We start from the raw sequence: 12,386 nt of genomic DNA, 5'->3' as shown, positions 1-12,386 counted from the left end.
GTACAAGAAAAAAGACAATTAGTATCCATTTCATGGTAAGGAGTCTATCGATCAATGCACAACTTTATAGTTTATTAGTTTGTTTTCTTAAATCATATATATCATTTACGACTAGTAGTCTAATAAACGTCTCTACTTAGAGGTCCAATATATGCCCCAATCCGATAAATTTTCAACAAGTCGATCAAACGCTTCGCATTACACTCTTTGATGGGTGTACAAGTTTTTGGACTATAGTCATTTTGAGCCATCATGAAAAGTGAACCAAAAATAAAGAAAAAGAAATGTCATTAACCCATATATACTCTCGACCGACATAGCAAAAAAACACTAAATAATTACCACACGTTTTGATAATATGGACGTAATACTGTGTAATATATCTCAAATGATAGAGTGATTAATCCATCTTCTTTTCCCAAACTTCCTAAATTAGTAATACATATAGGGATAGAACTCGATGACGTGTGTACATATATGTTACTGGCCAGTATTGATTAGGTTAGGGATTGTGAAGTTGAGAGTGATTTGGACAGCATGAGGATCAAAGGGGTTTGGTGAAATATGTGAAAGGAGTGGGACCTAAATGATGAAGAAGAAATTAAAAAAAAGAGGGTTTGGTGAGACGAGTGGTGTCCGATGGATCCTCGCGACTGTGGTTGTTGTTGGTTTTTTCTCCTCTCCATTTCCTCTTTGCTTTTTGTTTGGTGGCCTAATTTTTAGTCATTCCCTTTTCTCCACCTTTTTAAAAATTTTGTAAATTGTAAAATGATGACATCCTAAAACATCACTAAAATAACAATCTTATCGACCAAATAATTCGCTTAACAACTTTTATTCTATATATATATGTTTCCTTTTGTAGATATTGTCTTTTCCCAATTATCAAATATTCTTGATTTACGGTTTCTATAGTTCCATCTAGGAAGCCTTAGTTATGAAACTAACAAGTTTCCATGTTCTTTGAAAAAAGAAACATTAAGAATTCAAATGTCGTTCGTGGAATACGACGTATAGTAAAGATTAGATGAACAAGAGAAAAATGCATTCATATAAATTAGTATACGTGGTAGGTGATCTCTATATATGAAATCGATTATCATTTGAGTCCGGTAAATAACGTATTTAATTATATAGGCCCGCCATGCATGTTCTATAATAAATGTTTTGCTTCTAATATTGTACTTACCCACATTCTTAAATTATACTATTCAATAAAAAAATTAATGAAACCTACAGTATATAGGGCTATATAGTAATCAATATGTTCAATTAAAGACTTGAACTTTTTTAAAATCTTAGCACTAGAAACAACTATTGTTCTGAAAAGCCTATGATAAAATTTCACCACATAATAATGGGACTTATATATACATATATAGCCTATATGCTTCAAGACGCAAACATAACGCAGTATGTATTAACTCTAAATAAATAGTTTACTGATAACAATTTTCGTTTTAAAAGGTTACATTTTAATATATATTAAAAATCCTTTAAAAAACAAAAAAACTCCCTTAGCATGAAGACACATAAAAACATGAGTCATATAATTTTTTCAATTTGATTTCTCTGGTCTCTCAAATGACATATGAATAATAGAATAGGAAATTGACTCTATGAAATTTCTTGGTGACAATCTCTGAAGCTTAGTTGAGTCGTGAATCATAATGGCAACAACTCTTTATCAAGCGCTCCCACACAATTATCTTTAACAGTAAAAGGACAAGATCGAGAACAAAGTATCACAATCTTCATGCATGGAACATATCAATCAGACGCAGATCTAGAAAAATATCTTACCCTATAGACACAAAAAAAAACTTATATTATATGTAAATCATGGCACAAACAGTACAAAGTAAATTATATAAAAGTTATATAAGATTTTATGTAAATCCTTGCATTAAGGATGGTCACCCTACCCCCATCATCAGCGAATGTAGCTAGGTCCAACCCTAGATAGTACAAAATCGGGCTCTTCACTTTTAGCTAGCTAATAAAGAAACGAAATAGTGCATTTTGATTGTATTTGAACTATATATACTTGGTTTTGTCCCATCCAAATTTGGCAAAGCAACGAACAAAAGAAATGTACAGTCACCTTAACTAGCTAGTAAGAAAATGGGTAGTGGAGATGATATGGTTTACTATTCCTTAGTGAGATCCAAGGGGAAGAACGGAACGCTCAACCTTCATGGACTCTCGTGTACCCATCTTTACTCAAGAATTGTCGATTAGTGTATATCTTACATCAACACAAAGAGTTAGAGATATCCAAATCTATTAAAAAACGATAAGCTAGGACTGGGAAGAGAGAGTAAGCTAGGAGCCTAGTTAGGAAGAGAGAGTGAACCGGATAAATTGACCAAACCAAAATCGGATATTTGACATAAGCGTCCTTTCACATTGACCAATCCACCTGCGAACTGCGTTTTCAAATAATGTTTACTTATAGATTATAATATAGTTCGTCCACTTTGAAGCTCCTTTCCTCTTGCTTTCATTTGAACCCTTATCCTAAAAAACAAACACAGGAAAAACAATCATTTAACTCTTCATGAGTGTTTTTGACCTTTGACTCGTTGCTCGAAGATAAAATTAGCACAGGATCCTGAAGAACAAAAATATATGAATCGACGAAATTAGTTGACCTTGTTATAAATGTGGATATAAATACTAAATAGGAGCCTTTGGCCCTGCTAGGCTGATACGAATATACGATGGAGGCAAATTATATATACATGCACATGCAGATGTTTCAATGAAGGCGTCTCTGCCTTTGCCGTAAGCAACCAACCCATTTATTTCCATTCCACTCATGTCATTGCGACCATTTTCTTTGGTCCATTGGTCTTTTATTATTCTTTTGATTTAGACCACTCTTCATTATATGACTATTGCATTTTTCCCATTTCGATTGATATAACCCGTTTAACTAAAAGATAAATGGAGTTTGATGATGATTTTAATACTCTAATTATTAGCAAATGGATAGCTCATATGGTTCCATGCTTTGTTTGATAAGGAAAGACACAAGATTATAATATATTGATGAATACTAAATCATAACTTACAAAAAAAATCTAATGATAACAACATAAGATTTTGTAAAATGAATATATATCTAAGTCACAAAAAAACGCATTATAAAATAAATTTGTGATTAGATATTTATAGTTATATGAACTTAGGATAAGATACAAAAATGGAGGTCGTATTTAGATAAATAATAAATGGCATTTGGTTTTGTCATGCAAACGGCGTGTTGCGTCACTCGATCGGCTCCTATTGACAATCTCATAATCGCGTGAGTATTATAGTTTGCAATCTATATATATCCACGTAATTGTTAATTATCTTTCACAAATAATTAATTACAAAACCAACGAAACATGTACATTTCTATCTTTTAAGACTATAGCTAATTATGAACTTTTACGTATCAAACTTGGCCATTTGCATGCTTTTTAGTATTAAAATTTTCACTTTTGACTTTTCAGTTTTCACCTAATGATTGGTACCTATAGCATTTAATTTATAAGGAATGTCTGCAAAACAACAACAAAAAAAAACCTAATTTCAAATCTCTTCTTTTTTTTTTTTACAAACTTAATAGAAAATATACACCTTATATATATACTTTATTTTTATATCTATATAACATAAGGAAGTTGTACTCATTTTTAAATGATTTTGTATTTAAACAACGAATCATATCTTATATATATATATATATATATATATATAGGGCAACTAATACGTTATGGGTTTTTTCCTAATGTTAGTTAACCTAGTGTGAACTCAGGTTTTTTGTCGTGATCGGGATTCATGATATTTGGCTATATTTCAGTGACCTACATTTTTCAAAAAACTAAAAGAGGTAAAAATTTACAAGAACAAAAAATTGAAGAGTTATATATTAAAGGAACATTAAAAGTAAATATAATATTCTTTGCCCCTCGAGTTATGCGCCACTATTGAAATGATAAATTGTACTCAACATAAACAAAATTACAAATATGTATAGTCACATGATATAACTAAACAAAGTCATTACAAGTCAATCTAGTTCTAACAAAAACACTTCGGAAAAGTACAAATATGAAACACAATTAGATCGAAATAAGTACAAAAACCCAACCGATAAAATCGAAATGATATCCAAAATGACAAAAGAAAAAAAAAAAAAAACAAAACAAAGTAGACATATAAACACACAGAAACAAAACGAAATTAAAGAGTTGTGTTTTGTGTTATTATGGTGGGGACGTTAAATTGACTCAATTACGATCATACATTACCACACACCTACTCCCCCCACACACATCACAAACGAAAACGCTTTACTCCAAGAATTTAAAAAAAAAAAAACTATATTATTACTCTTCAACTTAAAAATAAAAATACAAAAAATAAATCTCATAGTCTCACCAACCGCGAAAACGCAAACTCGATCGTCAGCCACCAGCCACGACCACTTTTTACCACCGTGACGTTTGACGCACACCCAAAGCAATTCACCACCGCGTTCATACGACTTCCAATAACCAAATCCACGATTTTTAATCTCCACCACTCACTCTCCCATCTAACGGTCGTCATTAATTCTCAACCAACTCCTTCTTTCTCACTAATTTTCATTTTTTTTTTTGTTCTCAATACATTTTAATAAAAAATTTATCATTACATAGAAAAGAAAAAAAAAATCAAAAAATTAGCTTCTCTATGCGCTTACCTACCAACAAACACTACCACCTTATTTAAACCACCCTTCATTCATCTAATTTTCTTCAGGAACAAATACAATTCCTTAACCAACACCAATCTCATAGATCATCTCTCTTCCTCTCTCTCTCTTTCTTATAGAGATCTTGTAATTATATAATCTCCTCTTTGTAATACTTAAAGAAGAAAAAGAAAAAAAACTCAAATGGAGGTTATAGCACGCAAGATCACTAACGGAGGAGGATCAATCGACGCTATGTTATGCGGTGTAGATATCAAGACAAAGAACATGGCGATCAACGAGGCTGATCCTCTCAACTGGGGAGCCGCGGCTGACCAAATGAAAGGCAGCCATTTGGAAGAGGTGAAGAAGATGGTCGAGGACTTTAGGAAGCCTGTTGTCAATCTTGGAGGTGAGACTCTCACCATTGGACAAGTCGCTGCGATCTCCACCATTGGTAACGGTGTGAAGGTTGAGCTGTCCGAGACTGCTAGAGCCGGTGTCAATGCTAGCAGTGATTGGGTTATGGAGAGTATGAACAAAGGCACTGATAGTTATGGTGTTACCACTGGTTTTGGTGCTACTTCTCATCGTAGGACCAAGAACGGTGTCGCACTTCAAAAGGAGCTTATTAGGTAATAATTTCATTTTAGACTTATTTTATGTTTTAAGTGGCAATATTTATTCTTAGGTAGATACGTGGCAGTTACTAGTTGGTTGACAATATATATAAATATGACAAAAAATAATAATAAATGTTTTCCTTGAATTTTTTTCTCTTTTTAGGTGTTTTTTTGTCATTTTAATCTAATTAATGATTTGTACATATAGATAAATTAACTTAAATGAATTTTGAAATTTATTACAATCACCGGAAACAACAACTCCCCTTGGTTATATGGGACTTGTGTGACGTTGCATGGGAAATATACGAGTCGGGTCAAATATTTGGGTCGGGTCATATCTAGCTCGAAGGGTTAAATTTGTTTAGGTGATTTAAGAGTTAAATTTAATTTAAATAAATGAATTAATAACTAATAAACACACAATTCGAATGTTTTTATGTGTTCGTTACAGATTCCTGAACGCCGGAATATTCGGAAGTACGAAAGAAACAGGGCACACATTGCCACACTCCGCCACAAGAGCTGCTATGCTTGTACGGATCAACACACTCCTCCAAGGATTTTCCGGTATCCGATTCGAGATTCTCGAAGCTATCACTAGTTTCCTCAACAACAACATCACGCCATCTCTCCCACTCCGCGGTACAATCACCGCCTCAGGAGATCTCGTTCCTCTCTCCTACATCGCCGGAATTCTCACCGGCCGTCCTAATTCCAAAGCCACTGGTCCCGACGGTGAAGCTTTAACCGCGGAAGAAGCTTTCAAATTAGCCGGAATCAGCTCCGGATTCTTCGATTTACAGCCCAAGGAAGGTCTTGCGCTTGTCAATGGCACGGCGGTTGGATCTGGAATGGCATCGATGGTGCTATTCGAGACTAATGTTCTCTCAGTTTTGGCTGAGATTTTATCCGCGGTGTTCGCGGAGGTGATGAGTGGTAAGCCTGAGTTCACCGATCATTTGACTCACAGGCTTAAGCATCACCCTGGTCAAATCGAAGCGGCGGCGATAATGGAGCATATCCTCGACGGGAGCTCGTACATGAAATTAGCTCAGAAGCTTCACGAGATGGATCCTTTACAGAAACCTAAACAAGATCGTTACGCTCTTCGTACTTCTCCTCAATGGTTAGGTCCTCAGATCGAAGTGATCCGTTACGCAACGAAATCGATCGAGCGTGAGATCAACTCCGTCAACGATAACCCGTTGATCGATGTGTCGAGGAACAAGGCGATCCACGGTGGTAACTTCCAGGGAACACCAATCGGAGTTTCCATGGACAACACGAGATTGGCGATTGCAGCGATTGGGAAACTCATGTTTGCTCAGTTCTCAGAGCTTGTGAATGACTTCTACAACAATGGTTTACCTTCGAACCTAACCGCATCGAGGTATCCAAGTTTGGATTATGGTTTCAAAGGAGCTGAGATCGCAATGGCTTCATACTGTTCAGAGCTTCAGTACTTGGCTAATCCTGTGACAAGCCATGTTCAATCAGCAGAGCAACATAACCAAGACGTGAACTCTCTTGGACTGATCTCGTCTCGCAAAACTTCTGAAGCTGTTGATATTCTCAAGCTTATGTCAACAACGTTCCTCGTTGCGATTTGCCAAGCTGTGGATTTGAGACATTTGGAGGAGAATCTGAAACAGACCGTGAAGAACACTGTCTCTCAAGTGGCCAAGAAGGTTCTTACTACTGGAGTCAACGGTGAGCTTCACCCTTCTCGATTCTGCGAGAAAGACTTACTCAAAGTCGTGGACCGTGAACAAGTCTACACTTACGCTGACGATCCTTGTAGCGCAACGTACCCGCTAATCCAGAAACTCAGACAGGTGATTGTCGACCATGCTTTGATCAACGGTGAGAGTGAGAAGAACGCAGTGACTTCAATCTTCCACAAGATTGGAGCTTTCGAGGAAGAGCTCAAGGCAGTGCTACCGAAAGAAGTGGAGGCGGCGAGAGCGGCTTACGATAACGGAACATCGGCTATCCCGAACAGGATCAAGGAATGTAGGTCTTATCCTTTGTATAGATTCGTGAGGGAAGAGCTTGGAACAGAGCTTTTGACCGGAGAGAAAGTGACGTCCCCCGGAGAAGAGTTTGATAAGGTTTTCACGGCCATTTGCGAAGGCAAAATCATTGACCCCATGATGGAATGTCTCAACGAGTGGAACGGAGCTCCCCTTCCCATATGTTAAGAGTAAACTCCTCTGTTTTTTTCTTCTTTTTCTACATGTCTGAATAAATATTACCAAAGGATTGTATGTGAAGTCTTTTTTTCTGTCTTTGTCTAATTTAAATTGTGTTGTAAAACTCATTGTAACTTCTCAAATGAAGAAACAATTTTTCTGTTACAGTGTGGATCATAATTCTTTTTTTTTTTTTTTTTCTCAAATTCCCCATATATATATATATTGAAGTCTCCATAACAAACACCGCAAATATACTAGGAAAATGCTTATCATCTATATTTTGTAAAACCCAACCGGTCTGATTCTAGTGTAATCATTTAAATAAACATAAGTCACTCATTCTATGGTTAGAAAAATTCTTATAGAACACTGAAAATGAAAACATATGTTATATAAGAGAAAACATAAATTATTTCTTTTAATAACTCTATGTTGTTTTTAATTATCTAAAATTACACTATGTTATTTCCACTTACCAGAAATTACTCGAAATATTTGAACACGAATTTAACCTATATTCTATACACCAAAATTACATAGTGTGGAAATTACAATGTGAAAGATCACATACCTACAGGCTACAGTAGTGAGATTACAAATTTGCAACCCAAAAAAGCGAAACAAATATATAGGTAACTGAGAAACGATGCGAAAGTAGTATACAATGAAGGCCCATTTAAAAGCCCATCAGAGATTCAGAGTCAATACAAACAATACAGGTTCAATGCGCTAGACAAAATAGAATGATCTCTCTCTCTCTCTCTTCCGATCTGTTCTTTCTACCCAAAGTAGCGGGAGCGAATAGTAAAACAACAATGTCCGATCACCACCACCACCACCACAACCACCACGTGCGGCTGAACCGCCTCCGTTCAACCACCCAGCTCCTCCGTCAAACCACAGCTTCCTTCTCCACCCACCCACTCACTTTCATCTTCCTCACTTCCCTCCTCTTCTCCTTCCACTCTCTCGTCGATCATTGCTCTCTCCTTTTAACCTCTTTCGTCGACACTGACCCTTCTCTTCGCTCTCTCCTCTCTCGTCTCCCTCTCAACTCTCACCCCCACGCGACTACGCGCTCCCACAATCACCGCCGTGCTCCGTTTCTTCAGCTCACGCGCCTTGGTACCCTCGACGACGACTTCTTCTCCACAGACGAACACGATCCTCACCGCCGATCTCTTCAAGGTTCTTCTTTTCCTTCACCCATCAACGCCACGACGGTGTTTCTCTCCGGATTCGAGAGCATTTCTGGCTTTTCTGGCCCTATCGCCGATAATGGCCTTTTCCTCCCTCAGATCATTCGCACAGGATTGGTCTTGCGGCAGCTTGAGAAGGACGATCGTGGCGGCGATGAAGAAGAAACGAAATTGGATGAAGCTGAGCACGATCGTGAAACTGACGAGTATGGCGAGAAGAAAGATAATAAATTTGAGAGTTTTGTGGATCTGAAGCTGTTTTTCAAAGGGCTGGAGCTAGGTCGTCGTGATGCTGCGGCTCTGTTCTTCCTCGTGAGCTTTTTATCCGCTGCCTATGGATGGGTGATTCTAGGGTTTACCACTGTTTACTCATTGGTCCTGGCGATTATATTTGTTACTGTAATCAACGATTTGCTCGGTAGGTTTCCTTCGTTTCTTGGGGTTGCTTGGACTGGTTCAAGATTGGGGTTTAAGAGAGTTACAGGATTTGTTTTGATGAGATGGGCAGTCAGAGATGCTTTGACACAGCTTCTTGGTTTATGGTACTTTGGAGAGGTTGAAGATCAGTACTCGTTTTTCAGGCTTTTTGTGAGGTTAAAGCTGATGCCTTTCACTGTTATGCCCCCATGGATTAGAGGTTTCGAGAAGGAGATATCTGGTTTTTTGTTCGCTTGGTTTCTACTTGATACGCTTGTTGGTTTAATATTAGCTGTTGATGCTTTTGTTGCTATTGTGGATTCAAGAAGGAGGGGAAGGGAGATAGTGAAGGAAGGTCTCTATTTGATATCTCTCCTGTTGCATCAGGCTGTGCAGCTTAAGTGTCTCGAAGCTATTCTTTGTGGTTCTTTCTTCAGATGGGTTCTGGTTCAAAACCTAGGGAAAAGCGTTGCTTCTGTGATCCAATCTGCGTTGGAAGTTTACTTCATGGCGGCTTGGTTACTGTTCTACTTATCAGCTAGGTGTAAAGATGCGCACGCAGAAGGTAGGAGGTTTGGGAGGAGAGAAATGGAGAACTTGATTGATGGGCTGAGATGATAATAAATTGTAGATCTGTAGGATGATCTTTCGGGTTATCAAAGGAGCAAACCTTAGCTTCGATGTTCAATGCAAGTGGCTAAATCTGTGTGCCAGAAGTTGTCATGCTTAGGTTCCTTTGGTTTTAGAATTACAGTTGATTGATGAGATTGCCAACAATTCGATGTATGTACGCACTTAGGATTACTTGTGAGCTGTTAAAAAGGGAGAATGATACGACTACTGTGTATACTCATTTGCAAGATTTTCCTTTGTATATATCTTGCTGCAGTTGTTGATATCAATACCATGAGGTGGTCAATTTTTATTTTCATTTTAGGAATGATAATAGATCCAACTCTTTAAATGTACTTTGGCTATTTTGATCTTCTTTGTGTAGATACATCAATTTTATGCATTCTTTCAATTGACGCAATGGGGAACTGGTTGCTCAAACCTTATGGTTTGGATGATGTTAGAGCCTCTTATACTAACATACTTACATACATATTTAGTCGTGTAGCTTCCTATGAAAGACCTAACTCTTGGTTATAATACCCTTTGACTGATTCTTTCAAGAACTCCTCTGTGGCTTTTTACTTCTGCGTTCTTGTAGTGATAGGATATAACAGCAGGCAAGGGTATTCCTACCTTGGAGGCTGTTCCTATTAATCAATGACTGTATGATGTCGCAGGGATATTCTCTGATAACAGCTGCATCAGAGGAGAGTTCCAGACTGTTCTATATTTTATAATGATTGCGGAGCTGGGCCATCTGGTTTCAGAAACATTGCTTTCAAGATGGCTTGGCCTTTGTCATGAGATGTGTAAGAAAGTAAAGCTGTTATGTGCTCTCTCCCTCTACTAGAAACGATGGGAAGGTAAAGCTGTTCGTTGGTTTAGTTTAATTGAAAACAAAGGAACTTTGAACTATGTCTTGAGTAATTTTTCATGTTTTAGTGGCTCTTATCAGTAAGTAGCTCTGGGTTTTGTGGCTTCATGTATTTCTTTGGAGCTGGAGAAGTGTGATACATAGCTTAAATCGTATTTTATTGCTTTCCTTGTGGCTAATAATACATTTCCAGCTGAATTTAAAGACACATTTAATACAAAAAGTCTTACATTATTAGTGTACCCCCATAGCTTAGCATTGAACAACATTCTTTTTGTAAACGTGGAGCCGGAGAAATCAATGAATGTCTTGAAGTCCATGTACAAGAACCTTCCTAGATACATATGCAGTTACTCTGATGCTGGGGAGCACCAGCGCAACGAACAACATCGAGGAAGGTACTCTCATTGCATGGAATCCATAGTCTGGAGTCAGCACTGAAACCGTATGCATCCTGTGCTTGATCCAGCAATGCTTGGAAGAGTGGGTGTTTAAGCAAGTTGATCTTGATCACAAACCTCTTGTACTCCTCACCCACATATACAACCAAGTGTCCCTTAGGAACATCTTTTGGTGTCACCTCAGCTTCCTTCTTGAATGCCCAGCAGATTCTATCGTAGCATGCCTCACAAGACATACAAGGTATTATGACTTTGCTTGTCATCTTTTTCAGTTTCTTTTCACAGGACTTAATGAACTTGTTCTTCATTTTAGTAGGAGGAGAAGATTAATATCAAGTATAAGATTAGATAGATTGATAGATAGAATGTTTTGATGAAAATATGTTTCTCGATGAATAGTACAAAGTGAAGGACAAGTCTTATATATATACATGCCGAAGTAGAAATATCAGAGCTCTTCATTAAATGTTGGGACATGACAGTTAGCCAAGGGGAGTGAGATGGGCAACTTGAAAATTATACAGTACTTTATTCAACCGTGCGGTTCTGTTACTGCTTTTGTTGATAGAGTTGCATTACTGAAACTGTACGAACACACACTCTATGGTTATATGTGATTAAAAAATGCTCATTTTATTGCCCTAGCTCACATTGGTGTCAGATTTCTTCAAGTTCACGGGGGATTAAGACCCCACAAGGCAAGATGAACAGAAGGAGAGAGAGAGAGAGGAGATAAGATCTGAAGGAACAGGGTCCAGGGATGGGCTAAATCTTCTTGGAGAATGTGTGATATTGGTTGATGATTCATGCATGGGTACTTTCAGTTTGATCTGCAGAAATGCTCAGTCTCCAGATCTCTTGAATTGTCCCAGAGTTATGTTAGTTCTAAAGAGCTCAAGGCACTAGATCAGGTGACTTCTTGAACTATCTAAACATTGACTAATACAGAATCCTACGATGGTGTTTGCTAAGTATGATCAGCATTTGCAGTACAATGAGGTAGGTTAGCTTTTACAGGTGAGATATTAACTTTTTAGTTTTTACCAAACAAAAGCGCATAGATAGTGCAGTTAAAGTACGCGGGGAAGAATGTGGTTCACAAAGTTGAGATAGGGATGGTGAAAGGACAATTGTCTCTAGGAGGGGTACATAGATGGAGAAGTGTCAATGTTGGAGGGTCCATAATAAAAGAGAAACGAGTATCATTGATTAGGGTTCATCCCCCTAAGGATTCACAAAAATGTTCCCTTCAATTGAGTAAGAGATCCTCATTCTTACACCATTTCACTTCTAAAATGTCTCTCTCAGATCTATCTATCTGTTATGTTTG

General features: G+C 37.5%; 3 protein-coding genes across 3 annotated transcripts; 2 read left to right on the top strand and 1 right to left on the bottom strand.

Moving 5' to 3' along the window:
- Positions 1-4,785: 4,785 nt before the first annotated feature.
- LOC17889220 (phenylalanine ammonia-lyase 1) lies at positions 4,786-7,712 on the top strand. Its single transcript, XM_006293699.2, has 2 exons — positions 4,786-5,364; positions 5,807-7,712. Exons 1-2 carry the CDS (start codon positions 4,934-4,936, stop codon positions 7,554-7,556), a joined length of 2,181 nt encoding a protein of 726 aa, XP_006293761.1. The 5' UTR covers positions 4,786-4,933; the 3' UTR covers positions 7,557-7,712.
- Positions 7,713-8,288: 576 nt separating this feature from the next.
- LOC17890416 lies at positions 8,289-10,134 on the top strand. The gene has a single exon (XM_023785032.1). The coding sequence runs from the start codon at positions 8,294-8,296 to the stop codon at positions 9,782-9,784; it is 1,491 nt and encodes a 496-aa protein (XP_023640800.1). The 5' UTR covers positions 8,289-8,293; the 3' UTR covers positions 9,785-10,134.
- A 525-nt stretch (positions 10,135-10,659) lies between these two features.
- On the bottom strand, positions 10,660-11,364 carry LOC17889933 (auxin-induced protein 15A). Its single transcript, XM_006295178.2, has one exon. It carries the CDS (start codon positions 11,362-11,364, stop codon positions 10,990-10,992), a length of 375 nt encoding a protein of 124 aa, XP_006295240.1. The 3' UTR covers positions 10,660-10,989.
- Positions 11,365-12,386: the final 1,022 nt, after the last annotated feature.

Source organism: Capsella rubella, unplaced genomic scaffold (assembly GCF_000375325.1).
Source record: "Capsella rubella cultivar Monte Gargano unplaced genomic scaffold, Caprub1_0 scaffold_4, whole genome shotgun sequence".
NCBI lineage: Eukaryota > Viridiplantae > Streptophyta > Magnoliopsida > Brassicales > Brassicaceae > Capsella > Capsella rubella.
Note: the sequence above shows the minus strand (reverse complement) of the source record. Positions and strands in the feature narration are given on the sequence as shown.